Source organism: Canis aureus, chromosome 11 (assembly GCF_053574225.1).
Source record: "Canis aureus isolate CA01 chromosome 11, VMU_Caureus_v.1.0, whole genome shotgun sequence".
In the NCBI taxonomy this organism is placed as follows: domain Eukaryota; kingdom Metazoa; phylum Chordata; class Mammalia; order Carnivora; family Canidae; genus Canis; species Canis aureus.
Genome location: NC_135621.1, coordinates 47,527,698 through 47,555,212, shown reverse-complemented (window position 1 = coordinate 47,555,212; position 27,515 = coordinate 47,527,698). Strand labels below are relative to the sequence as shown.

The window sequence follows — 27,515 nt, the reverse complement described above, 5'->3', positions numbered from 1 at the left end:
CCCCCGCCCTCCTCCCCTTCCAACACCCCTAGTTCGTTTCCCAGAGTTAGCAGTCTTTACGTTCTGTCTCCCTTTCTGATATTTCCCACACATTTCTTCCCCCTTCCCTTATATTCCCTTTCACTATTATTTATATTCCCCAAATGAATGAGAACATATAATGTTTGTCCTTCTCCGACTGGCTTACTTCACTCAGCATAATACCCTCCAGTTCCATCCACGTTGAAGCAAATGGTGGGTATTTGTCATTTCTAATAGCTGAGTAATATTCCATTGTATACATAAACCACATCTTCTTTATCCATTCATCTTTCGTTGGACACCGAGGCTCCTTCCACAGTTTGGCTATCGTTTTCTAATTCAAATACAACTTCTTTCATAAGGTCCTCTCTTCGGGCAACCATTCAGGTCTACATTTTTATTTTATTCATGCTACTGCTCTCCTTGAACACCCTAACTCCCCATACACATATAAACAACAATGCTGGAAAAATGTAGAAGCTAGAGAAAGGTACTGATTCCATCCAAGGATTAACTAAAAAACAGTAAGAAACCCTTGTGGGGAACAGAAGGTTGCCTTGAACTGGCAGGTGGGGAAAAGTGAGGGACAAAGAATAGCTTAAGCTGACAATGAGAGGCCAGGGAAAAGGAAGTTTTCACAACTTTATTCTTCTCCATTTCCTTCCCTGCTTGCCTGGGGACAGTCAGAGCCTTACTCTTCAACCTAGGAAATAGCAGAGGGGCTTACAGAGATGAGAAGCTGATAATCAACTACTCTGGAGCATACTTACCTCTAACTCCTCTCTTTGGTCTTCTAAAGACCAAGGGCTGTTTCATTACAATTTAGGAGGATATGTCCATCTAGATGTTTCTGTCTAAGCACTATCAGATAGAATGCTGGCCCACATAGGACAATCAATAATTTTTACATGTATAAGAGTGTGGAGTTGGGTCTTTCTACTTTGGGGAATCTCTCTCTTCTTAAATTCACAAGAGACAAGGGCCAAAAGGCTTGGTATTTTGCCCTTCCTCAATATGCATTACAATACAAGAGCTCTTAAGTTCATACATCAAAACAACATCATCTGTGAGGAGTATAATCAATTAGAAAACATACCATGTTGTGATAAACTGTAGTGTTCCCAATCTTTGATAGAGCCTGTGAGAGGATCACACATCTCCACTTCATTAACATTAGGCTTGGCCATAATGTTTTCTTTGGCCAATGAAATGTGAGCCAATGTGACATATAACATTAAGTTTTAAAAGTCATCTTGTACTCTTTCTCCTCTTGTATACTGTTCCAAGAAATGGCATTTCTCAGAGAGGAGTGCTGATTTCAGTGTTAATCCCACTAAAATTTTGGGTTTGGTTGTGGTCATTTATAATGGGTAAGGGCTGAATAATACAAATCTGAAGTTGGAAAAGTTAAACAAGAACTAAAAATAAGCACAATGTAATATACTTAAGGAGATATGGCAAAATAGTAAAACAAAGAAATCATACAGAAAACAAAAAAAATGCTAGTACAAAAATATTATGTATATGGGTAGATAAAAGTAAGTTGGAAAATCAGGCTGACAATTTAGTTCAGAATTCAGCAAGAAAAAAATATATTTAGAATATTTTAAAAGAGCTAAAACAAAACAAAACAACAACAAAAACAAACCCAAAGAGAAGCAGATATGTAGGACATAACTAGAAATGGTTATATTTAGAAGATGGACTGTAGGAATATTTAAAGAATATGGACAAAATTAATGGGCAAAATCCAAACTTTAAAAAAAATGATAAAATAATTATTTTTCTTTAAAGATTTATTTATTTGAGAGAAAGCATGTGTGCACAAAGGTGGGGAGGGGGGAGAGAGTGGAGGGAGCAGAGGGAGAGGAGGAGAGAAACTTTAGCAGACTCTGTACTCAGAGAGGTGCCTGACCCAAGGCTTTATTTCACCATCCTGAGACTGTGACCTGAGCCTAAATCAAGAGTTGGAGGCTTAACCAACCATGCCACTCAGGAACCCCAAAGGTAAACGAATTCTTTTTTTTTTTTTTTTAAAGATTTTATTTATTTATTCATGAGAGAGACAGAGAGAAGCAGAGCCATAGGCAGAGGGAGAAGCAGGCTAAGGCTCCCTGCGGGGAGCCTGATGCGGTACTTGATCCCAGAACCTGAGCCAAAGGGAGATATTCCACCACTGAGCCACGCAGGCATCCCAGATAAACTAATTCTTAATTGAAAGGGTTTATGACAAAGAAACTTCTTACTTAATTAAACACAGAGTAAAATTTAAGAAAGTTGCAAGAGTTCTTTATACAATGTGAATATAATCATCTTAGGAGATTTTTGCAAGTATTTTTTCCCATTGTGTGGAATCTTTTGATTTTCTTGAAGGTATCATTTGTAGTACAAAAATTTTTAATTTTTATGTAATTCAATTTGTGTGTTTTGTCTTTTATCACTTGTGCTTCTGAAGTCATATCTAAGAAACCACTGCATAAACCATAATGGAGATATATTCTAATGTTTTCTTCTAAAGGTTTTATAGTTTACCTTTATTACACTTACATTTAGCTCTATGGTATACTTTGATTTTTGTGTATGGTGTGAGGCTGGAATCCAACTTAATTCTTCTGCATGTGGATACCCTGTTGTCAAGCACCATTCGTTGCAAAAACTATTCTTTCTATATTTAATTGTATTGGCACCCTTGTCAAAATCAGTTTGCAAAAAACAAAGTTCTATTTCTGGAATCCAAATTGTTTTCCATTTACTTATATTGTTTATCCTTTAAAATTTTTTTTAAAGATTTTATTTATTTATTCATGAGAGACACACACAGAGAGAGGCAGAGACATAGGCAGAGGGAGAAGCAGGCTTCATGCAGGGAGCCCGATGTGGGACTCAAGCCTGGGACTCCAGGATCATGCCCTGGGCTGATGGTAGACAATCAACCACTGAGCCACCCAGGTGTCCCTTATATGTCTATCCTTATGGCAGTGTCACAGTGTCTTGACTAAAACTTGTAGAAGGTTTCCGATATTGGGCACTGAAAGTTCTCCCACAATGGTCTCCTTTTAAGAGAATGGCTACTTTTGTTAAACTTATATCTAAGCATTTTACTTTTTGAGTTATTATAAGTGAAATTGTTTTAATTGTTCATTGCTAATATGCAGAAATATAACTTATTTTGCATACTGACCTTATATCCTGTAACCTTGAACTCACTTGAAGTAGATTGCTTATGATTTTCTATATATAAGAGTATAACACCTAAAAATAGAGATGGTTTTACTTTTTCCTTTCTAGTCTCAGCACCTTTTGTTTCTTACTCGTGTAATAGCCCTGTTCTTGATGTAAGGGGAAATCTCGCAGTCTTTCACTATTAAATATGATGTTTGCTGTGGGACTTTCATAGGTGCTCTTTATCAGGCTGAGAAAATTCTATTCCTATTTTTTGAGTATTATTATCATGAAAAGATGTATTTCCAAATCCTTTTTGTTTACTGACATGATTGTGCTTTTCTCCCCTTTATTCTATTAACATGGTGTATATTACATTAATTGAATTTCAGTTGTGGGGCTTGAATTCAAGACCCTGAGATTAAGACCTCAGCTGAGATCAAGAGTTGAACACAGAACGAACTCAGCCATCCAGGCACCCCGGTATATGATCATTTTTATGTGTTGCTGATTTTGGTTTTTATTATTTTGTGGAGGAATTTCAACAAAAGGGGTATTGATCTGTACTTTTCTTATAGCATCTTTATGTGGTTTTGGTATAATGATAATGCAGGCCTAACATACTAATTTGGGAAACGTTCCCTTTTCTATATTACTTGGAAACGTTTATAATGGACTGGTATTACTACTTCTTTGAATTTTTGGTAGAATTAATTCCTAAGACTTTCTGTGTGTCACAACTTTCATTCTGGGAAGTATCTTGATTACTAATTCAAACTCTTTACTTGTTATAAGTCTATTCAGATTTTCTATTTCTGCTTAGGTCAGTTTCGGTAATTATGTAATTACCAAATTTATGTCTTTTTAGGAATTTGTCCATTTCAACTAAGTTAATGAATTTGTTAGCATACAGTTATTCATGGCATTACTTTATAATCCTTTTTTAAAAATTATTTCTGTAAGGCTGATAGTAATGTCATCTCTTTCACTCCTGATTCTAGTAATTTAAGAGTCCTTTTTATTGCTTGGTCAGTCTAGCTAATAAGAGTTTGTCAATTTTGTTGCTCTTTTCAAAGAACCAATTTCTTATTTTTTTCTATTAATCTGTATTTCACTTATTTCTAGTCTTCATTATTTTTTGCTTTCTAATTATTTTTATCCTTGCTTTTCTTCTAGTTTCTTAAAGTAGAAGGTTAGGTTTCTGATTTGAGATTTGTTTTCTGTGATTATTAAGACATTTATAACTGTAACTTTCTTCCTGGGCAATGCTTCTACTGCATCTCATAAGTTCTGGTATGTTATATTTTTATTTCACTCATCTGAAAGCATTTTCTCATTCCTCTCTTGATTTTCTTCTTTGATTCACTGGTTATTAAAGAACATGTTGCTTAATATCTCAACTTTTTTTTCTGTATTGCTTTCCAGCTATTTAATTGGGGACAAAGTTACCAGAGAACATACTTTATATGACTTTAAAACTTATTGGGGCTTGCATTATGGTCTAGCATATGGTCTATCCTGGAGAACAGTCTGTGTGTGTGTGTGTGTGAGAAGTATAAGTACTTTGTTGTTGAGTGGAATGTTCTATAGATGTCTACTAGACCTAGGAGCTCTGTACTGTTTTCAGGATTTCTATGTCTTTTGTTATCTCTTGCTTAGTCTATCTGTTATTGAAAGTGGAGTACTAAAGTTTCTATGAATGCTGAATTGTCTATTTTTCCCTTCAGTTCTGTCAGTTTTACTTCCTTTACTTTGGATTTCTATTGTTAGTTAAGTCTTGCTTTTTTAATCTGAAAATTTTGGTCTCTTAATTGGTGTATTTAGACTATTTATATTTAATGTAATTATTGATATAGTTAAAGTCCATCTGCTAGTTATTTTCTATTCTCTCTTCTTTGTTTATAACTCTTTTATATGCACAATTTTAAAATCTTGGTACAACTAAACTAAAAATCAATAACAAAAAGATAATGTGGTTCTCTATAAATACATAAATAGATCAATGGATGTGTAAATAACCCATGGATCAAAGACAAAATCTGAATAAAAATTAAGAACTATCTGAAACTGAATGAAAGTGAAAAACTTAACTCATTAAAAGCTTATATAATACAGTTCATTCTGTGCTTACAGAAAAATTCATGAATTTAAATCTACATATTTGAAAAGAAAAAAGCCTAAAAGTTAATGAGCATCCATGTCATTAGAAAAAGAACAGCAAATTTAAATCTAAAGAAAGTACAGGGATCCCTGGGTGGCGCAGCGGTTTGGCGCCTGCCTTTGGCCCAGGGCGCGATCCTGGAGACCCGGGATCGAATCCCACGTCGGGCTCCCAGTGCATGGAGCCTGCTTCTCCCTCTGCCTGTGTATTTGCCTCTCTCTCTCTCTCTCTCTGTGACTATCATAAAATAAATAAAAATTAAAAAAAAAAGAAAGTACAAAGAAAGAAATGATAAAAATAAGAGTGGAAATCAGTGGGGTAAAATACATAAAATAGAAAGATCTATGAAGTCAGAAGTTCACATGTCTTGGGGGTAAAAACTAGTAAGTTGATAACTACTTGGCAAGATTGAGGGAAAAAAAAGAGATGGCACAAAATATCAATATCAGCAATGATAAAAGGAATTACCACTACAGATGCTACAAACATTAAAACAATCATAAAATGATATTAGCAACTTTATGTTAGTAAATTTGAAAGTTATCCTAAAATTGCCAAACTCCTAGAAAAACACAGCTTACCAAAACTGGTAAAGATTTTAAAAATATATAAGCATTACAAAAAATAAAACTTATAAAGAGGCATCTGGTGACTTAATCAGTTAAGTGTCTGACTCTTAATCTCAGCTCAAGTCTTGACCTCAGGGTCATAAGTTCAAGCCCTGCATTGGGCTCCACATTTATAAAAAAACAAGACGAAACAAAAAGCTACTAAAGAAATTAAATTCATAATCTAAAATCTTACTACAAAGAAAATTCCAGTCCAGGAGTACTCTACTGGCAAATTATACCAAATATTTAAAGGTAATATTCTACTAATTATTTGAGGAGAAAAGTGAAATACAGATACAAAATGGGGAAAAATGAAGAAGACCTCTATGACTCTAGATCTGAGTTGGGAAAATATGTATTAGAATTATCAGTATGAGACATGATTTACATATATGCATTTTTATTTTTAAATTATTATTCTTTTAGAGAGAGAGAGAGAGAGAGAGAGGGGTGCAGGGCAGAGGGAGGAGAGCATCTTAAGCAGGCTCCATGCCCAGCTTGATTTCTCAACCCTGAGATGATGACCTGAGCTGAAACCAAGAATCTGATGCTTAACTGACTGAGCTATCCAGGTGCTTCTACGTATATGCATTTATATATATGCATATATTTGACCATAGATCTGTTCATGCAAGCCTAGAAGCAATGACTTTCAGAGCAATAAGCACACTTGGTGCCTAGATATGATTTGAAATGTCATTCCACGTTAAAACAAACCAAGACCTCTTGTACTTTTGGGTCATTCCAAGTCTAGGACAAGGAAAACAGAAGGAAGTCTAGAATGTCTTATTGAATCAGAAAGCAAAGAAATGTTCAAAGCTTAATGGGACATATCAAAAAGCAACAGGAATCAGCTTAAACAGGCTGCCATTGGGAAAATATAAAGAGATAGATACTCTAACTTAATACTAATCAGAGAAATACAAAATTAACAATGAAGTATCACATTATCCCTATTTATCTAGCAAAATTGAAAAGTTGGCTAATATTAAGTGTTAGTGCAAATGTAGGGAATGTGGAACTATAGGAATGCACATGCACTACTCTTATGAGTATAAAGTAGCACAGATATTCACAAAAGCAATCAGGCAATACCTAGATAGTGAAGTGAACTCACACTCTATGACCCATGAATTCCACTCCTGGCCTTATATTCCAAAGAAATTCTTATGACAGTCCATAGTGAACCTGTAAGAGGATTTTGTTGCAGGGCGGTCTGTGGTGGTAGGGTATTAGAGGCAATATGCATAGCCACTGAAGAAAAAGAGTTATGGGTAAAATATGGATACTTTACTATGGTTAGAAATAAGAGAACAGATGGACATATAACAAAAATGGACCTTTAAAAAAGAAAGAAATAGAATGAACTATGCAGCCACTAAGGAAAACAGCATGGAGGTTCCTCAAAAGTTAAAAATAGAACTACCATATGATCCAGCAATCTCACTTCTTCCCATATCCAAAGGAAATGAAAATAGGATCTCGAAGAGATATTTGCACTCCCATGTTCACTGCAGCATTATTCACAATAGCCAAGATATGGAAATAAATGAAGTATCAATCGATGAATGGTTAAAGAAGATATGGTACACAGTTGTCAATACTGTACTATATACTTGAGTTGCTAAAACCTTAAATGTTCTCACCACAAAAGAGAAGTGGTAATTATGTGATGTGTTGGAGGTGTTAGCGAACGCTACAGTGGTAATCATTTTGCAATATGTGAGCATATCAAATCAACATATTGTGTACCTTAAATTTATATAATGCCACATATCAATTATATCTCAATAAAGCCAAAAAAACCCAGAATGAACTATATCACAATATTCGTATACTAAAATGTAATTACATAAACTAAAAATATATAATAATATCTATCTGGGTGGCAGATGTAAAACTACATATATACCTTACGCATTTTTCTGTGTGTATACATTTCCTGAAAAAAGGTAAAAACAGTGTTAAGGTAAAGTAATGAGAATACGCTGGAAAGGAACACTGCTCTACAATTGTTAAGCATCATCCTATAAAACTAGAATAAAGCATTTGGAGGTTGGTTTGTTTAGAGTGACCACATCAGTCAAGATGCTTTTGCTGGATGAATTTTTCACTTGAGGTTGATGAAAGGTATTCAGTGAAGGCCTGTATTTGAGCCAGCTTTATAATGATGCTGGCTTATTTTTATAGCTGATTCTTATAAAACTATATAACGCTCAACCCAATTTAGTCAGAAAGTGAGCCCTGTATGTTAAATATGATGCCTCAAGAATTCAATTTTAAAAGTATTTTAACAAATGCTATATAAAGTAGAATATTAAGAACTCAGGGTGGAAGTATTACAATTAAACATTACAAAAAATAAACTCAAAGGTCATTTTATTGTCCAAGTAGAAATCTTAGTCTGTTTCCTTATGGGTTTTTGTGTAACTTCCTCACTAGGACTTCATAGTTTGTTTTTTCTCTTTTAAATCCTTAAAGTCAGAAGTTGGTCAGAATTTGTTGTATTCAAGCTGACTTAATAGTTACATTATTTCACTTGATTTTCATATTCTGTATCATCTAAATCAACATCAAAATCTAATTTGCCACCACTTTACTCAGTTCTTCTGCAGCTTTATCTACAGTTTAACCTTGGACTATTTTAAACATCTTGTCTTTTCTAGAATGGAGGAACAGTCTCTTCTGCATCACACAGAAAATGTAGGGTTTATCTGCATAAGGTTTACCCATTATGTAAATAAGAACTATTCAATTTTAATGGTTTTGATAATGGTCTGCGCTATGGTTTATTTTACACATCATTTGATAATTTCTTTATAATGATGACATGAAGTTTTGTTGTGGTGGTTAATGTCTTCTGCTGCCTCTAAGGGCTAAACACCAAGTCTTACTCCCCTTCTGAGAGCTCATCAATGTAGATGCTACGACCTCTTGTCACAAGTGGAAAGGATGTGGAACCAAAAACCTGGTCCAAAATCATTTTATATCTTACAGCCCAACCACCATGAGGTCCAAAATCTTTCTGTGGCTCAACAGACCAGCAGTGAGGGAAAAAACCCAAATGTGCAACCAGGACTTGGTCCTGAGGCAGGGACAGAGAGGTATCTACAGAAAGGCTTACGACAACACATTTAGGGTTAGGAAGTAGGAAGCTGAGTGCCCTCAGAAACTCTTTAAACTTAGTGGAATTCCTCTTGTCTCTGGTAAAAAGTTTCTCAGGAGCTAGACCCCTTAACCAACGACTCATCAATCCCAGGTAGGGGTCACAGGACCATGGAAGTGGGGAAGTAGGTATAAATCCAGCTAGGGCATCAAATTTTGGGCAGGATGCTGCAGGGAGAAGCTGTATAAAGACAATATGGAAGATAAAACTCTTTTTCCTCAAGGCTGATATAGACATATATAGAGAACAACAGTACGCAGAAATAAAAATGTCCTTACATCCTGAAAGTTTAACACTAATGTGCTTTCTTCAATAAATATGCTCTTTTACAATTCAAGTGTTCTGTGGGCTACCTGGCAATCACTCATTCACCTTCCTATGAATTTATTCTTAAATGTTTTCCCTCCTGTGACCTTAGTGTCCTCAATCTCAGTTAAGATAGAAGACAGAATATAAGATGGACAGTTAGTCTGAGGGATCCTTCTGGAAGACAGGACTCAAGATGGCCTGCTACAGGAGAGGACTATGATGAGGTAAAGAAGCAAGCTTGGAGGTACTGGGAGCCTGAAAGCAGGGAGTGAATCAGAATGTACAATGCTGCTAAGGCTGGCCTCACCCTTTCTTCCAGGGATCAAAGAGGAAAGGCCCTGGCCACACCCTATAGAAATGAACCTTTGCTCAGAGGAGAAGGGTCATCTACTTACGTTCTTCAAAGAAGGTTGGAGTAAGGAGAGTAAAGGTCTCAGGAAAGGTGTCAGTAGGCTACTCTAGTTAGGCAGGCTCAGACAGAGCAGGATTCCTGCAGCTCTGGGCAGTCCACACCACAGGAAACAGAGGGAGTCCTCCTTGAACAGCCCTCATATAAACAGCTTCCCCCATCCCCTGTCTCCTCAGTTCCCTTGGAAATATGAACAGAATCCATGATAAAGGAGGAAACTGAAAGGAGAAGTCACACTGAAACATGGAAAACTTTGGCCAAGTACTAATGCATGCTTACTTGTAAATAAATAAGCAGTGCATTAGTTTTCTGCAACATAACAAATAACCACAAACTTAGAGGCTTTAAGTGACCCATTTATTACCCTGCAAGTCTGTAAGTCTGAAGTCCAGGCCCAGCATGACTGATTGATGTGGTCAGGGTTTCACTCACTCAAGCTCAAAATCCTCTCCTAGGCTTACATAGGTTATTAGTGATATTTAGGTTATTTTCTGTCTCATGCCATATGGCTCTCTCCATTTCTAAAATCAGCACAAGACACTCCCTGCATCAAACACCTCTCATAATTGAAATCACTGTATTTCTGTCTATGACTGCTACAAATGTTGACATGACATCAGCTCAGGGCGTCAGATTATCTCCCTATCTTAAAAGGACCTTAATTACTTTCAAAATCCTTTATAGAAACATCTAGATTAGTGTTTGATTGGGAGAAGATGTGTGAGCATCTTGGAGACCAGGAATTTGGGGGACCATCTTAGAATTCTGTTTGTCAAAAGCAGCATGTGTAACTGCGTGGCTAGACAGGTAAGATTTAAAAATAAAACAAAGATTTCCAAATGCCTGCAGTGCTGGTTCTGTTTATTTCCACTGTCAGCTACTCCGAGGACAGAAGGAGATAAATCAAGCAGAATCAAATACATGGCTGTTCTCTGGGCTGTTTGTGCACAGCTACCGACCGTCCGTATTCCGGAAGAGTCTGAGGTACAAAAGAATTAGGAAGAAGCAGCTATGAACTAGAGACTGGTCTGGAAAGTTGCAATTTTGTGGTCAGTGGCAAGTTTCCTATGCCACAGAAAGACACGCAATGCCAGGAAACAGCTGAAGAAATGGCTGAGCAACTGCCCTCAGACAAACCTTATGAATGACAGTGACATAGCACTCTACTAAACACAACTTTTGGCAGGAAACTGGGCCGAATCAATATGCAGTACTTTATACCACTCAATTACCACAAAATCAGAGCATCTTCTTGTACACATTTAGGATTGAGGGCTGAGGGAGCTGTTGGGGGAACAGTTAAAAATTGAAAAAGTGAAAAGGCACCAAACATCCCTTAAGAAAAGAGAACATACTTGATTTCATCAGAATAGAAAAAATGATTAGAAGAGGCAGCTTTCATAAACTGAATTTAACTTGAAAATGAAGACCTCCATTTTAGTAACAAACTATTCAATAAAGTCCATTTTTAAAGTCATTAATTAGGTCTCCATTTTAAGCTTTAGACTTGAAACCAGGATTTTCTGCACTTAATAATTACATAAACCAAAGAACTCAGTAAACCAAGTTTCCACCCAAAGCATCTTTTACAGTCTGCAATAAATGTCTGAAAAAAGGAGTCGTTATGGAAACAAAAATATTTAATAGCATTGGCATAAATAACTAGGAGGGGTGCAGAGGGATGGGGGGAGGTGGTCATGCTCAGATTGCTCCAACTAATTGTTACAGAGAGAGCAGGGAAGGGAGGGCAGAAGGGAAAGGATGAGAATTAAAGAATAAATTTAAAGGTAACGGATGAAAACAAAGCCTATTTTTGAAGAAAGTTATGGTGAAAGAAGCCCTAGAGGGCAGTAGGGATACTCAGAGTAGTGAGAGGAGTCAGTACAGATGGGTACTGACTAGAAGGCGGCCAGGGTACTAGAGCTGCATCCTTGCTAAAGGGCTTGAAACTCTCCTGGAAGCCCTGGATGACCATCAAATGCAACTGAGAATGGTCAATTCTATCCAATTTAAAGTTTTTCCACATACTGCAAAGGGTGTTTTAAAATTATGAGTGACTTCTAGTTTAGCAAAAAGACCACAAGCAGTATGGAAATAGTTACAGAAAATATAAGGCAAAACTTCAGTGCATGAGTCAAGGTAGTAAGCAATGATAACTCTACTTTTAATTTTTGGAAAAAATATTATAAAGTGTTCTGTTAATACTTTCTTCTTGAATCCTAAAATTGCTGCTATATATATTAAGTCAATGAAACATTTACAGCATGGGCAATACAGTACGCTGCCAGGTCAAGAAAAGGTATAGCAAATGTTCAATGTAGTCTGGCAAAAACACTTGAGAATGTAAAATTAATTGATTTAATCTTGTTGGACTTAAAAATAATATATGTGTTAAGTGTGAAATATGCACCAGAGATACAAAGATAAAGATTAGATGTCTACTTCCCTTCTAAACCAGGCTGTGAAGATAAATTACCTTAACAATTAGACAATTGGAGAAATAACCAGCATGCTGACAGAAGTTAGTAGATGTCATGACTAAGGAGACTCTGATTCCATTTTTTATTTTTGATTCCTGACAGTTTTCAAGCCCCATAATGTCCCTTCACGTTACATCCCACAACCGAGCAAGCCAATAAGAAAGCCTGGACTCTTTCTCTTAGATCCAGCAAGAACTTCAAACTTTCCAAGTCCGTACAAGCCTCACCCCCAGCCACCATAAAAGCCAAGCGTGTCTCCTTTCTCTGCTCTCTCAGGCCATTTTTTCAGACTTGCTTGGGAGCCCACCCTGCTCTCCCCAGAAGGCTTCATTATAGGAGTATAATAAACTGTTCTGCACCCTCTTCATGTGTGTGCATTAATATCACCTTCTTGACAAGTGAACCAAATTTTGGGTGAACACAATACCATGGAAGCAGAGAGAAAACAGTTTCTACTTAGGAAGGCTAGGGAAGGCTTGCTGTATGAAGAGCTACACTCTACAGTACTGAAGGCCTTTAGGCACAGAGTTGTAGTGGACTTCAACTGGAGTAATACCCATTGTACAATTTCTCTTCATTGGGTGAAATCCTGAGACACAGGACAACACCTAGAAGACATGTTCACTATCAAATGCCCCCCTTGCTTGACTGATGGGGTAGATACCTGATCTAAGCATGGGTCATCATTGTACTACTCTTGAGATTTTTCAAACTAAGGAAAAAAGAAGCTATGCTGTGATGGAGGGAAGCTACAGAAACCTAGTCCTAAGAACACTAGTAGATTTATTCTTATCACTGTAGGAAAAAGATATTGTCAGTGGAAGAGAATAAGCCAATACAGAGTGAGGCAGAGATGACAAAGAAGACTCCTGGTGGTGCTGGATAACATGGATCCTTCCTGTTGTCCCTGCGTCACAGCTCCATTTCTGACCTTTCTGTAGATACATTACAGTCCTCAGTGTTCCTTCCAAAACATGCTCATTTTTGCCTCATCTAGTTTCAGTCAGATTTCAAATACTTAGGATCAAACATCTGAAGCACTGGCTAAAACAGAGGGAATACAGGCACTCTATAATTACTGTTAATTTTTTTATAATATGAATAGCAGTACTGTAGTTATGTCTTTACATATGGAAATGTGTGCTGAAGAGTATAGGGATAAAATGTTACTATGTCCGCTACTTTCAAATGATTTAAACTTGACAAAAATATGAATGTGGCAAAACTCTTAATTATTGAATTTAGGTTAAAAGTACATTCATTATTTGTTCTTTCACTTTTTTTCTTAATTCTGTGAAAGCACCCATAACAGCTTACAAAGACCACTTACTTCAGGAAATGGTAAGTCATCCTTCACAGGGGTGGCTTAGGGTGGGGAGGCATATAAGAAAGGTAAAGGACAGATTTTATGTGGAGAAATTTAGCATCTATCCTAAAGATGCTAGGAAACCATCAAAGGATTTTTTTTTTTTTTTTTTTGTGGAAAAGAGTATTAGGAAATGACATGCATGATTAGGTTTGGATAGCAAAAAGATTTCCCTGTCAATAGCATTGATCATAAATTGGAAAATGGCAGGCATGTGGTAAAAGTTTAGATAAGAAGTGATGAGGGGGCAGCCTGGGTGGCTCAGCGGTTTAGCACCGCCTTCAGCCAGGGCATGATTCTGGAGAGCTGCGATCGAGTCCCATGTCAGGCTCCTTGCATGGAGCCTGCTTCTCCCTCTGCCTGTGTCTCTCTGCCTCTCTCTGTCTTATGAATAACTAAATTAAACCTTAAAAAAAAAAAAAAAGAAGTGATGAGGGCCTGAATTAAGAGGAGAAGCGTAAGAAGGGTTAGAGAAGAGCAGACATGAGGAGTAGACAGAAGTCTGGTAATGGATTCAGTGGGAGAAGGGATAGAGTGCTCTGAGAAAAGAAAAGAATCCAGGAAACATCAGGATTGTTGGCTTTGGTGACTGACTTGCACCATTCATGGAGACTGGAGATCCAGAAGCAAGAGCAGGGGACACTGAGTTTAAGGTGTGTTGCTGGAGACACAGCTAAGTGTCTGGAGAGAAGGGTGACATACAGATCAGGAACCCATAGGCATATGCCAAGGGCACCTGAGAGAGCACCCCATAAGGAAATGTGGAGTTGGCTGAAAAGGGATGAAGGAAGAGAAGCAGCTATAGTTAGGGGACAGACAGGGAGCAGAACCCTGAAAGAGACTAAGAAAAAAGGGCTTTAGACACAGGAAGAAAACACAGAATGGTTCACAAGGATAAAGGCCAAGAAAGATCTGAGAGGGAGGAAGAAGTCAGCAGGGCCACATACTCTACAAGAGATCAAGAGACAAGATTAGTAAGTGTCACCTAACAAGAAGACCTAAAGTAGGGCAGTTCCAGGGTCGATTAATTCTGCAGTTCAACACTATTATCAAAGACACAAGTTCTTTCCATTTTTCTACTTTCAGACACATTTTGCTGGCTTTATCCTCAGAGTAGTACCCTTGATGGATTGCAAGATGGTTGCCATAGTACCCCAGGCATCGCATGCAGACAATATCCAGCATGGAAGAGGGGAAATTCTTTCTTAAGTCTCTTTTTTAAAGTGGGGGTGGGGTGGGGAATCTTGTTCCCAGAAATCCTTTAGTAGAACCTGACATCATATTATTGGGTAGAATTGGGTCATACATCTACCCCTTAACTGATCATAAACAAGAAGGGGAGTATTACAATTAACTCAGATTGATCAGCAATACTGAGCTGGGGACAGGATCACTTTTCCTAAGGTCTGGATAGCTGAAAACTCTGGGGTTGTATTAACAAAAATACTGAAGAGCTAACTAACAAGCATGAAAAGGGGCCACTCCGTACCAAGGTATTCTAATCTGATTTTTTTCCACATAATAATATTTATCTAAGAAAGAGCAGGGATTTTTGGAGGCTGAAAGAAAAGTGGTCAATGCAGGAAAAAATTCCAATCAAGTAAGCTTTATGCTTCTGAGAATGGAAGAAAGCCCAACATACAATAACTTTAAAGGAGGATGTATCCTAAAACTTCTCTGATTTCTTTTGGCAATCGGCTACTTTCTAACTCACTAATAATTTACCTTCTGCAGTGAAAATGCACAAGTTCACCTTCTTTGTACTTTCTACTTTCAATTTTCATAACAAGAAACTTAGCTCTAAAACTGCTAGGCAAATTCTTCCGATCATATTGCTTGCAATCTTCTAAGGGCAAACAAACTTCTAAATTTAGAAACCTCTCTGTTTATATCCGTGTGGTAGCCCTGTGGTAACCTGAGTGGGCTAAACTCCAGTCCCCAGAATTTCCTTATACGTCTCAGCTTAGGGTGGGTTACATGCGATGCACTCTCCTGAGAGCTGTAGAACATGGAAGGGAGGCAGCTGATGTTGTGTAGTATACACGTAACTTCTCCCAGTTATTCACTCAAACACCAATGTAGGTGCTGCTGGGAAGGGATTCTGCAGATGTAATTCAAGTCCCTAAACAGCTGACTTTAAATTAAAGAGAGATTAGGCATAGGCAGGCTTGTCTTAACTAGTCAGAAGCCTTTGCAAAGAGAATTTAGCCCTTGCCTAAACTAAGAGACTCCAAACAACAGATGAATCTACAATTGCTCTGCTTCCTCAGGATCTTCCCTGCCTGTGGACATCAGGCTTTAGCACTTGCCCTTGGAGTTCTAGTCTACTCAACAACACTGTTTTCCTGATGACTTGAAAACGTAACTTTCTCAGTTACTACTCATGATCCTCCCCTTTTGACTGCCTGCCCCTATATACTATGGGCTTGCTTAACCAGCTCCCACAATTATAAGCCAATACACAAAAACTCCACACTCATATACATACACACACACAAAATCTGACTGATTGAACCCTAATACACATGCATTCACATCTGCCCCCAAGTCCCACTTCTACAGATCCACTTTTACCTTTATGAGATAAAACCAGCTCCATTCAGTTTTCTCAGACTGAATGCAGAAAAGATTAAAATGATAGAATGTTTCCTTTTTCTTTTATTTCCACTATTTTGGAGCACCATGTAAATTTGCTGGTTTAGGGAATAGTTCAGTATACCTACTATATACCTTTCCTATGCTGTAATGAAGAGTTCATGCTGTGTTTCAAATAATTTCTTCATTGTATTACCCAATCCTTGCATGCACTGGAGTTCACCTTCCATTTGTACACATTCAATAAACTTCCACTGTTTCTCTCAGCTCATGAGATTTCAGTTCTAGTCTCTTAAAGAAATCCTATTTATTTCCTCTCTGTCATAAATTAATTCACTTATTCCTATCAGTTCTTTGTTCATGATACCAAATTATTCTCTAGCCTAAATATTAACTGAAAATCTTTGTATTCTGTATATCCTTCATCTCATAACTCTGTTCTCAGGACTCTCTCCTGATGATAAAGTCCTGCTATGTTTAAATCGTTAGTTTCAGCACTGATTATAAGAACAAAAAAGTTTAAAATAATGCAAAAGATGAAATGAACTGCACAAATGTATCTGTACAATTTGATGTTCTTTAATACCATAAAAGAAATTAACAGATAATTCAATAAAGAAAAAATACCTAACATATTATGTTTAGAAAGCAGGTTATAAAACAATGTATGTTCAGAATATACAGTTATGTCTTTTGTAACTTGATAAATAAATACAGATGCACAGAAAAAAGGACTTGAAGGAAAAAAGCTCAATGTTAATGTTTCTTAGTGGTGGGACTGCTGGCAATTTTCAATTTTCTTCTTTCTCCTGATAAGTATTTTCTAAGTTTACTACAATAGGCATGCACTGCTCATGTAATAAGCAAAATCCTAGTAAGTTCCGTAGTGGTGAGTTAATAATCTGTGGCCTAGAATACAGGCTTTCAGAAGGATATCTAGAAAACCCCTGAACCTGTGTGTACAATGCTGTGTGTGTAATGCTGTGTGCCTTTGTGTGCATTAGAAAAGGTAAAGGAAGAGGTTCACAGCTTTCATCAAGTCCTCAAGTGATCCATGATCAGAAAAAGGTTAAAACTACCCGTCTAGAATCTTGCATGATCTTACCTCAATTTCTCCTATTTCAGGTGTGGGGCATTATTTAAAGGGTCCAGGGAGAGAGAATGTGAACAGGAATTCCCAATTCCTATTCAAGCATTTTGTATAGCTGAAAATGTCTTTTATCTCAAGTGATGTATAAAATTTGTAAAAACTTTCTCAAAAACAAATTATAAAGTCAAGAACAGCTGGATATAATTTTTGACAAGATCTTTCTAGAATGGTTACTGCTAAGCTTTCCAAATAAGAATACTCTGTGTTTGACACTAAGGATTTTGGTGTTGTATGCCAACCTCCTCTCCTGGCCCTCAGGTGGCATCCGAAATACCACTCTTACCCTAGTCTCAGAATGGAGTTCTGTTCTGGTCCATTCTAGGGTGAGCAAATATACTCCAAGAGCATTTTACTGTAGAGAGAAAACTTACTAGTAGTTAGAGAATAATGAACTCTCTTATGAAGATCAAAATATGTGTCACATGTGTTTCATTAAATTTATCTTGCATTTGACAGAAGACAACTGTAGGAGACATGTTACTGTGATTGGCTTAAGGTCTCTACTTTAGGTTCCTCACAATCTTGACATTGTATAGCTAAATGATTTTTATAAGACAGTAATGATAGTGATAGGTTTCCCATCTAAACATTATGATCTTTAACACCCAGAAGTCAATTTCACTTACATAATGACTATCAGAAATACTGACTCCATCTAGAAGTGCACAAAGAATCATATAAACTTTTCTCTGCATTCCTACCCCTAAAATCCATGGTCTCTGTGGGAATATAATCTTAAAAGATGAGATCTGCTATCAGATATCTTGCTTTATAGCTAACTACTCAACCATGGTTTTATACAAATATAATTAGTGTATTTGATGATTTCAGGTTTGAGACTGTAAATAAATTATTTAAACTTAATGTGTTTACCAGTAAAAAATGGTTAATTACAACTTTGACCACACTAAAGAAACCTATAATTTTCATTTACTGAATTAGAATAGATCTATATATAGTTTCTCCACCACTTACTTCCCTCTTAAATTCTTTCTTTCCCCCTGCTAATTTACCAGAGTGGCATTCCTTTAGCAGTTATATCACTCAGAAGTTCTCTTTATCTACTTGCTGAATTAGATTGGAACCAAATATAGGTGAAGATTTGTCTTTTCTTTGGTGTATCTGAGGTATGCAAAACCTGAGACCCAGAGGTAGAAGGGAAGGCAGAAATATGGTTGGAGGAAGCAATTCTATGGCTGAACCATGTCTTTCTGCAGGATTTTCTTTTGTTTGCTCTTCTGGGTTAGTGACAATAATATGTATTTGGTGATGTACAGAAGTCTGTACTTTAAAAGCACACACAAATAAATAATATTATCTTTCTAGGTACACATGGAAAATTTTAAATAGTAAAAGTGGAAATGAATAACTAAATCAGAAAATTAACCTGAGAGTTCTATGCTGCTTCTGAAGATAAGATCCTTTGAACCAGGGACTTTATTAGGTATCTTTCAAACTTCAAAAGTTAATATTATATATTAGACTCATAATAGGTACTTGCTTCCCATTTTCAAACTGCATTCAACAACACTGTTTTCCTGATGACTTGAAAACGTAACTTTCTCAGAGAGATAACATAGGTGAAAAGCAAGACAAACGCTTGCATAAAATACACGTAATAGTTTAGTGGGGGATCCCTGGTCGCGCAGCGGTTTGGCGCCTGCCTTTGGCCCAGGGCGCGATCCTGGAGACCCGGGATCAAATCCCATGTCGGGCTCCCGGTGCATGGAGCCTGCTTCTCCCTCTGCCTGTGTCTCTGCCTCTCTCTCTCTCTCTCTCTCTCTCTCTCTCTGTGACTATCATAAATAAATAAAAATTAAAAAAAAAATAGTTTAGTGGGAGACCACGGTCTTAAAATTTTAAACTTACTGTTCATGGAAATCCAGCATCGGTGGCTCAAATCGTATAGGTCTGCAATTACCCCGATATAGAGATATACTGTAAATAAAAAGAAAAGAGCATAAGAAACAATTCTTTAAAGCATATATCCCCAAACTGAAGTCAGACACTTGAGTTTTGTCACAACAAAGTACTTTTAAGAAAAGTAGAGTCTAACAGAAAGGGGGGGGGTACTTCTATTTAAAGGTATGTGAAAACAGAAAATGCTCAAGTAGACTCAATGTTGAAACTTATTTGGTTGCTACAGTTGATAATAATATATCTTAATATGTTCATTTGGCTTTTTTGGATACATGCACAATGAATAAGAAATAGTCAACACAACTAAATATACTTGGCAGATAATACAGTATACAGACAAAAAAACATAATCTCATTGTAACTAGAGTGGCAAAGAACTAAACAAAAATGAATTTGGGGCTAGAAATTTTTAAGAATTGAAATATCTTTTTCATCTGAGAGTTTAGAACACATTGATCCATAATGTCTTAGCCTAAATATCTGAATATCATTTCTAACTATTCCACTAATACTAGAACTTCTCACTAAAACCAATTTCTAAACAGCAAGCCTCCTAGACATCACCATGACCTAACAATGATGTGATACAGAAATGACCTGGGGAAGGGGGGGATGTCCACATGCTTCAACTCATCTTTAAGTACTGAGAAAGTCAGAAATTCAGTAAGCTACTGAAGTTTCTAAATAATAGATGTTTATCTTTGTTGTATTTTAAGAAATGACATTAGAGCAAAACCATTCTGTAAAACTTTATTTCCATCACCACAACTCAGAAGAACACAAGTTTCAAATGATACAGTAATTTCATTCAGAAATACATGATGATATACATTAGAAATAGACAAGGACATTCAGAATACGTAGGAAATTTGCTTTAACTCAGTTCTATAAAGATTAAATAGTCTGAATAGTAGAATTGACGTGCTAAAAGTAATAAAGTCTTAAGGTATTTTTACCTTAAGATTATTTTGATAATCCCTCTACATAGGCTGAACAGAAAAAAATGAAAAACACAAACAAGGAGGCAAACAGCAAATGTAAGATTCTACTTTACTAGAGCATAAATCTAAAGACACTGGGACAAAGAAGGCACAGTCCCTCCCCTCCCCTCCGCCCCAAGGCAGTATAGAATCTACTCCCTCTTGATTTCTGCTCTTCTTGGGCATGATATAACAAGGGCGCTTTCTGTCTCTTTTAAAATAAGAGATGCTGATCAGCTCATTAGTTTCAAGGGTGTGAAACCCAAACAATAAAATCTCAATCCAATCAAGGGGAAGAGTATAATGCATGAGGTTAATGTGTAGAAGTCATTAATTCATATACATAAACACTGACTGTATTAGATGCTAGAGACACAAAGATTAAGATACAGCTTTTTCTTTCACAAGACTGAGACTCTATTCCCCAAGTTGCAAAAGGCTATGTCTGAAGTGGCCCGGCAAGGTAAGAAAAAAACCAAAATAAAACCATACATGCTCCACTGATTGAACACAAATATAAGGATTGCAAAGGGGCTGTGTAGTGGCTGGGGCTATGGAAACAAACCAAAGAGTCTGCTCTCACTGTGCTAACATCCCAGTAGGGGAGACAAAAGTAGAATATATTAGGTAATATGGGACATATAAAGACAAACCAAACACAGTAGAAACAGAGGTCTTTCTGAGGAGGGACGCTAGAGCCAAGACCCAAATGGTGGAGATCTGGGGGAAGAACGGAGATACACTTGGCATGCTGAGGAACAAGAGGGCTGAAGTAGCCAGACTGACAGGAGAGAGGGGAAGAATAGAGGGGGTTGAGATCAGAGAAGTACAAAGGCCAAGTTTCCTTGCAGGAGTCTGGATTTTATTCTAAGTGTAACAAAAAGCCTCTATAGTGTCTTCTGCAAGGGAGTAACATGATCTGACACACCTGAAAGGTTAATTCTGGATGCTGTGTCAAGAACAGATGGTAGGAGCCCCAGAGTGGAGGCAGGGAAGTCCTGCAGTAGTTCAGACAAGAGGGGCTGGTAGCAGTGGTCTAGAGGGACTGCAAAGCAGAGTGGTGAGAAGTGGCTCTTTTCTGAATATATCTGGAAGCTAAAGCAATGGGTCATGCTGATGGATTGATTTTGAAACGTAAGAGAAAGGAGAGAAATCAAGGATGACATAATTATAAAATTTTGGCCTGAGAAAATGAGATATAGAGTCATAGAATGGGAAGAGTGGGTTAGAGGTGAGGAAGGATGGATGGGTTAGATGTTCAACTGTGTTTATTGTTTTAGACATTTAAATTTGAGATGTCTTACCTAGATGAGATTTTGAGTAGGCAGCTGGATATACAGGGGTATTGCTTTCCATAAAAATGTTACTGACTTTTGTGTACTGATCTTAAACTTAAACCCAAGTCACTCTGGCAAGTTAATTCTAACAGTTTGTATAGATTCCCCTTAGTTTCCCCGGCACTACATGGGCTGTCAAAACAATCACTACCTTGGGTTACTTCTGTAGATACATCATCAGCAAGTAACAACACTTCTACGTCTTCCTTATATATCCCTAGACCTTGTTTTCATTTTTTATGCCATGTGTGGGCTAAGACCTCCCAAAAAAATGCTCCACAGCAGTGTCCAGCAGTGTCCAACAACTGTTATTTACAGATTTCTCACAAAATATGATAGAGGGAACAATACATAAAAGATGATTCCCTCATAAATAAATGTATATTTTCAAAATAATAGCAGAGTTATGTCTAAGGAACAGTTTAATATTTGAGTGGGTACAGCAGGAGTTGTCATAGATATAATTTTATCTTAAAAAAATTGAATAACATAGCTGTCATGTATCCACAGCTGACTGAGACGTTTGCTACTATGCTTATTATAAAGAGGACAACATCCTCTTTAGCATTTTAGTAACAGAAAGCAAATGTTTGCAAATCTTTAATGTTGAAAACTAACCTGAGGCAGAAGTAACGTGATAAATGGTACTCTGCCACTTTCAAAGAAACAGAATCTGAGACATTATAATAGTATACTGCATGATTTTATGCTTTCCAGTGATTGTATCTGAAAGTCTCAAATATTTTATTCTTATTATTTACTTGGGGATAAGGGGATACAAAAAAAAAAAACTATTTTCTGACTTCAACCAAGAGAACAACTGGATAGATAGAAGAAATCTTGTGGGACATGGTCTAAATTTCTTGGTGAACTGTCGGTCAAAGTTAGGCAAGTGGCTTTCCAATGAAGGATGTAAAGCCTTCTTGGAGCTTTGGGAGTTTGTTTAAACTAGGAAACTTAAATTTGTTTCCTAAAGGCAATTACTACCTAAACAAAAGGTACTCTATGGCCCACTATTTCTTAAAGAATGCTTTGTAGGTCTACTGACACCTTAATCATCTAGGACACTTGTAGAAATGCAGATTCCAGGGCCCCGCCACCATAATGTGATTCCTTACATCTAGTCTGAAGCCTAGAAACCAGTGTTTTATGTATGCTCTCACATTCAGGAACTACTCTTTTGCCATCCTGAGCCACAATAAGCATTGCAAGCAGAAGTAAGAGGGGACAAAAGTATCTTAACAAATAAAACTTTCAAAGTCAACAGTTTAAAAAAGTTTCAAATATGATTTCTTTTAGAGACAGCTAAAAAAACAGTGACTTACATTTTAGCTTAATTTTGCATTTCTCTAAGGACTAATAATGTTGAATATCATTTCATTTACTTATAGTCCAACTAGATATCTTCTTTGGTAAAGTGTCTATTCAAAGTTTTAAAACTGGGATGTTTGTCTTACTTAGAAGAGTTCTTTACAGGGGCAGTTGGGTGGCTCAGTGGTTTAGCATCTGCCTTTGGCTCAGGTTGTGATCCCGGAGTCCCAGGATCGAGTCCCACATCAAGCTCCTTGCAGGGAGGGTGCATCTTCCTCTATGTCTCTGCCTCTCTCTCTGTGTCTCTCATGAATAAATACATAAAATCTTAAAAAAAGAGAGTTCTTTACAGATTCTAGATATAGATGTACAGCAACCAGCACTTGGCAGACCGCGCTCCTCTTTGCTACAACATCCAAGTGGAGATCCTAGTCAGTGGCTATGCCCATTTGCAAAGTCAAGCAAGTGGCTCTGTCTTGCCAGGGATCTTGGTGGACAATTCCACATGATTTGGGTCCCTACCCAATGAACCATACTAGCCATGAGCCTGCTCTACAGTCCCATCTGGGCTGGGAAGCAAATTAAAAGACCTGCTTAGGGTTAAATATAACCTCCAGCCCCACCCAACCAGGAAGCCTAACCAGAATATCTGGGAAGCTGTATAGCTTAACCTGTAGCCCTGCTTAAAATGGCACTTGAGCAGAGAACTCACCTGCAGAGCTGAGCTGGTGGCCCCAACTGGCCAGGGAGCTTTGTGGGCAGCTATGCTAGATTCAGGTCCCCCACCATCAAGTCATAATGGCTATGGAGCCTGCTTTATGGCTCTTTGGGGGCAGGGAAGCAAATTCATAGTCCGGCCTAACTGCTGAGTATAGCACCCAATCTTGCTCAACTAAGAAGCATGAGCAGAGAATCTAGGCACTATGAAGGCCGTATTCCAGCTATGCATAGACAGGGAACCAAGACAGTAGTCCTATCCAACTGTTCCCAGGCAGTGACAACCATACTGACATGAGATCTCCAAAAACATCCTTGGCCAAATAGAGACCTAGATGGTAATACGTCCCACTTGCCCAAGGACACTATCAGTTGACTCATCAAGAACCCTAAATTAAGCTGGCTAGAGAACTGTCTCTGCAAGGGCACACAACTAAACAAAAATTTTAAAAAATGCATGAATGAAATGAGAAGTTCAACAAAGAAAGAGAAACCATTAAAAAAAATCATCAAACAGAAATCCTCGAGATGAAGAATACAACGACTGAACTGAAGAATTCAACAGAGACCTTCAACAACAGATCTGACCAATCAGAACAAAGAATCAATGAATTGAAAGGTCTTTTGAAATTACCCAACAACAAGAACAAAAAGAAAACAGAAAGGGAAAAAAGTGAAGAAAGCATGCTGGATTTATGGAATAACTTTAAGAGGAGCAATATAGAGTTGATCTTTGAACAACATGGGTTTGAACAGCATGGCTCCATGTATATACATCAATTTTTTTTACAACACGGTACTTTAAGTGTATTTTCTCTTAAAGTTTTCTGAATAACATTTTTTTCTAGCTTGCTTTATTTTATTTTTTTTAAAGATTTTTTTATTTATTCATTCATAAAAGACAGAGAGAGAGAGAGAGGCAGGCAGAGACACAGGCAGAGGGAGAAGCAGGCTCCATGCCAGGAGCCGGACGTGGGACTCGATCTCGGGTCTCCAGGATCACGCCCTGGGCCAAAGGCAGGCACTAAACCGCTCAGCCACCCCAGGGTCCCCTCTTGCTTGCTTTATTGGAAGAATACAGTGTATAATAGATAAAACAAACAATATATATGTTAATCAACCGTTCATGTTACCAGTAAGGCTTCTGGTCAACATTAGGCTATCAGTAGTTAAGTTTATGGAAAGTCAAAAGTTTTATGTGGATTTTCAAATGCACAAGAGGTTGATAAACCTAACCGACACATGGTTCAAGGAACAACTGTTGTTTTTAGCATATGAGTTTCAAAGTTTTTTTCATAAATTTATCCTCAAGTATGTAACATCCTTTGAAGCTATTGTTATTTTTCTATAACATTTTTGCACTTGTAATATAGAAAGAATTGATACTAATTATGTAGTTTTCAATCTTATTAAATTCACTTATTCTCATACATTTTTAGGATCTTCTATGTAGACAATCAGGTTTTTGTAGACAAACATCTTTCTTTTCTTCCTTCCCAAATGATGCCTCTTATTTCTATTTCTTGCCTTAATGTATTGACTAGCACATCTAGAACAATACTGAATAGAAGTGATGATGGTGGACATCTCTGCCTTCCTCTCAACAGAAACCAAGCATTCAATTTTTTATCATAAGCATCATGCTGTCCCTGCCCCCCCCCATCACACACGCACAGCTGCTCTTTATGAGACTGAGGAAATTCTTTTCTATTCCTAGTCTGCTGAGTATTTTAAATCATGAATAGATGTTGAATTGTGTCACATGCTTTAATTTCAATTTTAACAATTTCCCAAGCTATTAATGATTTCTTTAATTCTGCCCATGTCAAAAGACATAATGTATGATTGTTGGGTGCAGTGTTTAATAAATACCTATGAAGAAAAATATCTACCAGGTTAAGTTCGTTGATAATACAGTATTAAGTCTTTTATATCCTTACTGATGGATGAGTATTGAAATCTCCAACTATAACTATGAATTTATAATTGTGAATTTACCTTAATTTCTGTTTATTTTTTCTACATGTATTTAGAAGTCCTGATAGTAGGCTTAGAGACTTAAGACTGCTGTATCTTCATGATGAATTATCTCTTTTATAATAACAAAATGTCTCTTTTTATTTCTGATAATATTCCCTGTCCTAAAGTCTAATTTGTCTGATAGTGTTATTGCCTGCCCCATCTTTTTACTTTTAACTTACTTGCATTTTTATACTTAAGGTGCTTTTCTTCAAAATCAAATCTCCCTGATTACAGGGAAATAATATTTGCAACACAGGACTACTATCTCTAATAAGAAATAGTTTAACATGGAAGAAATAGAGGTGTCTTGGGTGGCTCAGATAGTTAAGCATCTGCCTTCCACTCAGGTCATGATTTCCAGGTCCTGGGATTGAGCTCTCAGCCCAGTGAGGAGTCTGCTTCTCCCTCTCTCCCTCTGCCTCTCCCCTTGCTTGTGCTCTTTATTTCCTTCTCTCAAACGAGTAAGTAAAATCTTAAAAAAAAAAACAAAACAAAATGGAAGATATAAATATCAAAGGTCCTATAGAAAAATGCATAGAATAAATACCAACAGACAATATCAAAAGATAAATATAAGCATGGGCTAACATATGTGGAAAGATATGCAACCTCACTCATAACTAGAGAAAGACAAACTAAAACTACATGACAGAATTTCTGACATATCAGAATGACAAAAATTAAAAAGTAGATAACAGGGTAGCCCCGGTGGCCCAGCAGTTTAGTGCCGCCTTCGGCCCAGGGTATGATCCTGGAGACCGGGAATCGAGTCCCACATTGGGCTTCCTGCACAGAGCCTGCTTCTCCCTCTGCCTGTGTCTCTGCCTCTCTCTCTCTCTCATGAATAAATAAATAAAAATCTTTTTTAAAAAAAGTATGATAACATATTCTATAGGAAAAGCTGTAGGAAAATTGGGACTCTATTTTACCAGTGAGGGGTATGCAAATTGGTACAGCTCTTGAAAGAGAATGTGGCAACACTAACAAAACTACATACGCATTTACCTTTTGACTCCGCAATTCCATGTCTAGGAATTTACCCTAATCATGTACTTTCAACAATACAAATTACATATGCACTTACCTTTTGACTCAGAAATCCTATTTGTAGGAATCTATTCTGCAGATAAGTTCCAAAAATATAAGTTCCAAAAAAAATATAAAAATAACGAGAAAGGTCTCTATAGGATATATTTTTAAATAGATGAAACAAAACACCAAAAAGTCTATACTATGCTTCCTTTTGAAGAGGAGGTATAAAAAATATCCACATGTTTGACACTTATATATAGTTCTGGCTTTTTGAATTCTATTGTTTCACATATTTAAAATAAGCGAAATCTTTAAAATGGAGGTAAAAAAATCTCAAGTGGAATACAGACAGAAACCAATGAGCCAAATTTTCTTCCAAATGAACATAATCACAATGCAGATGAGGATGGAGGGAGCAGTGGAGAAGGATGGAAAGAAAGGTGAAGAACACAACACATGTAAATTTTGAATAAAATATTTTGACCATATACACTCAAACTAAAGAAAATAAATTCTAAACGCTGTACTTCCAACTATTTGTTTTTCATGGTAGTATGCGTTAACCAGTCTGAAATGAATTTATTTGTATTCTAAGATTGAGCATTCAAGTATATATTCTGTGGATAACTGAAGCCAGAGTTCTCATCACTGGAAAATACACGGAAACAAAAAGGGAAAGGACAGAAGGAACATTGTGGTGGTGTTTAAAAATTGGAGTTATCAGTAACAACTCATGGCTTTTATTTTATTTTATTTTTTAAATTTT

At 37.0% G+C, this 27,515-nt stretch overlaps 1 protein-coding gene across 1 annotated transcript in view; it reads right to left on the bottom strand.

Annotated features, from left to right (window-relative positions):
- TMEM131 (transmembrane protein 131) overlaps positions 1-27,515 on the bottom strand; it is a 228,288-nt gene that overhangs the window by 101,634 nt on the left and 99,139 nt on the right. The window contains exon 4 of the mRNA XM_077915121.1: positions 19,300-19,368. Within this exon, the coding sequence (XP_077771247.1) occupies positions 19,300-19,368 (69 nt within the window). The remainder of the gene's footprint in view (positions 1-19,299; positions 19,369-27,515) is intronic.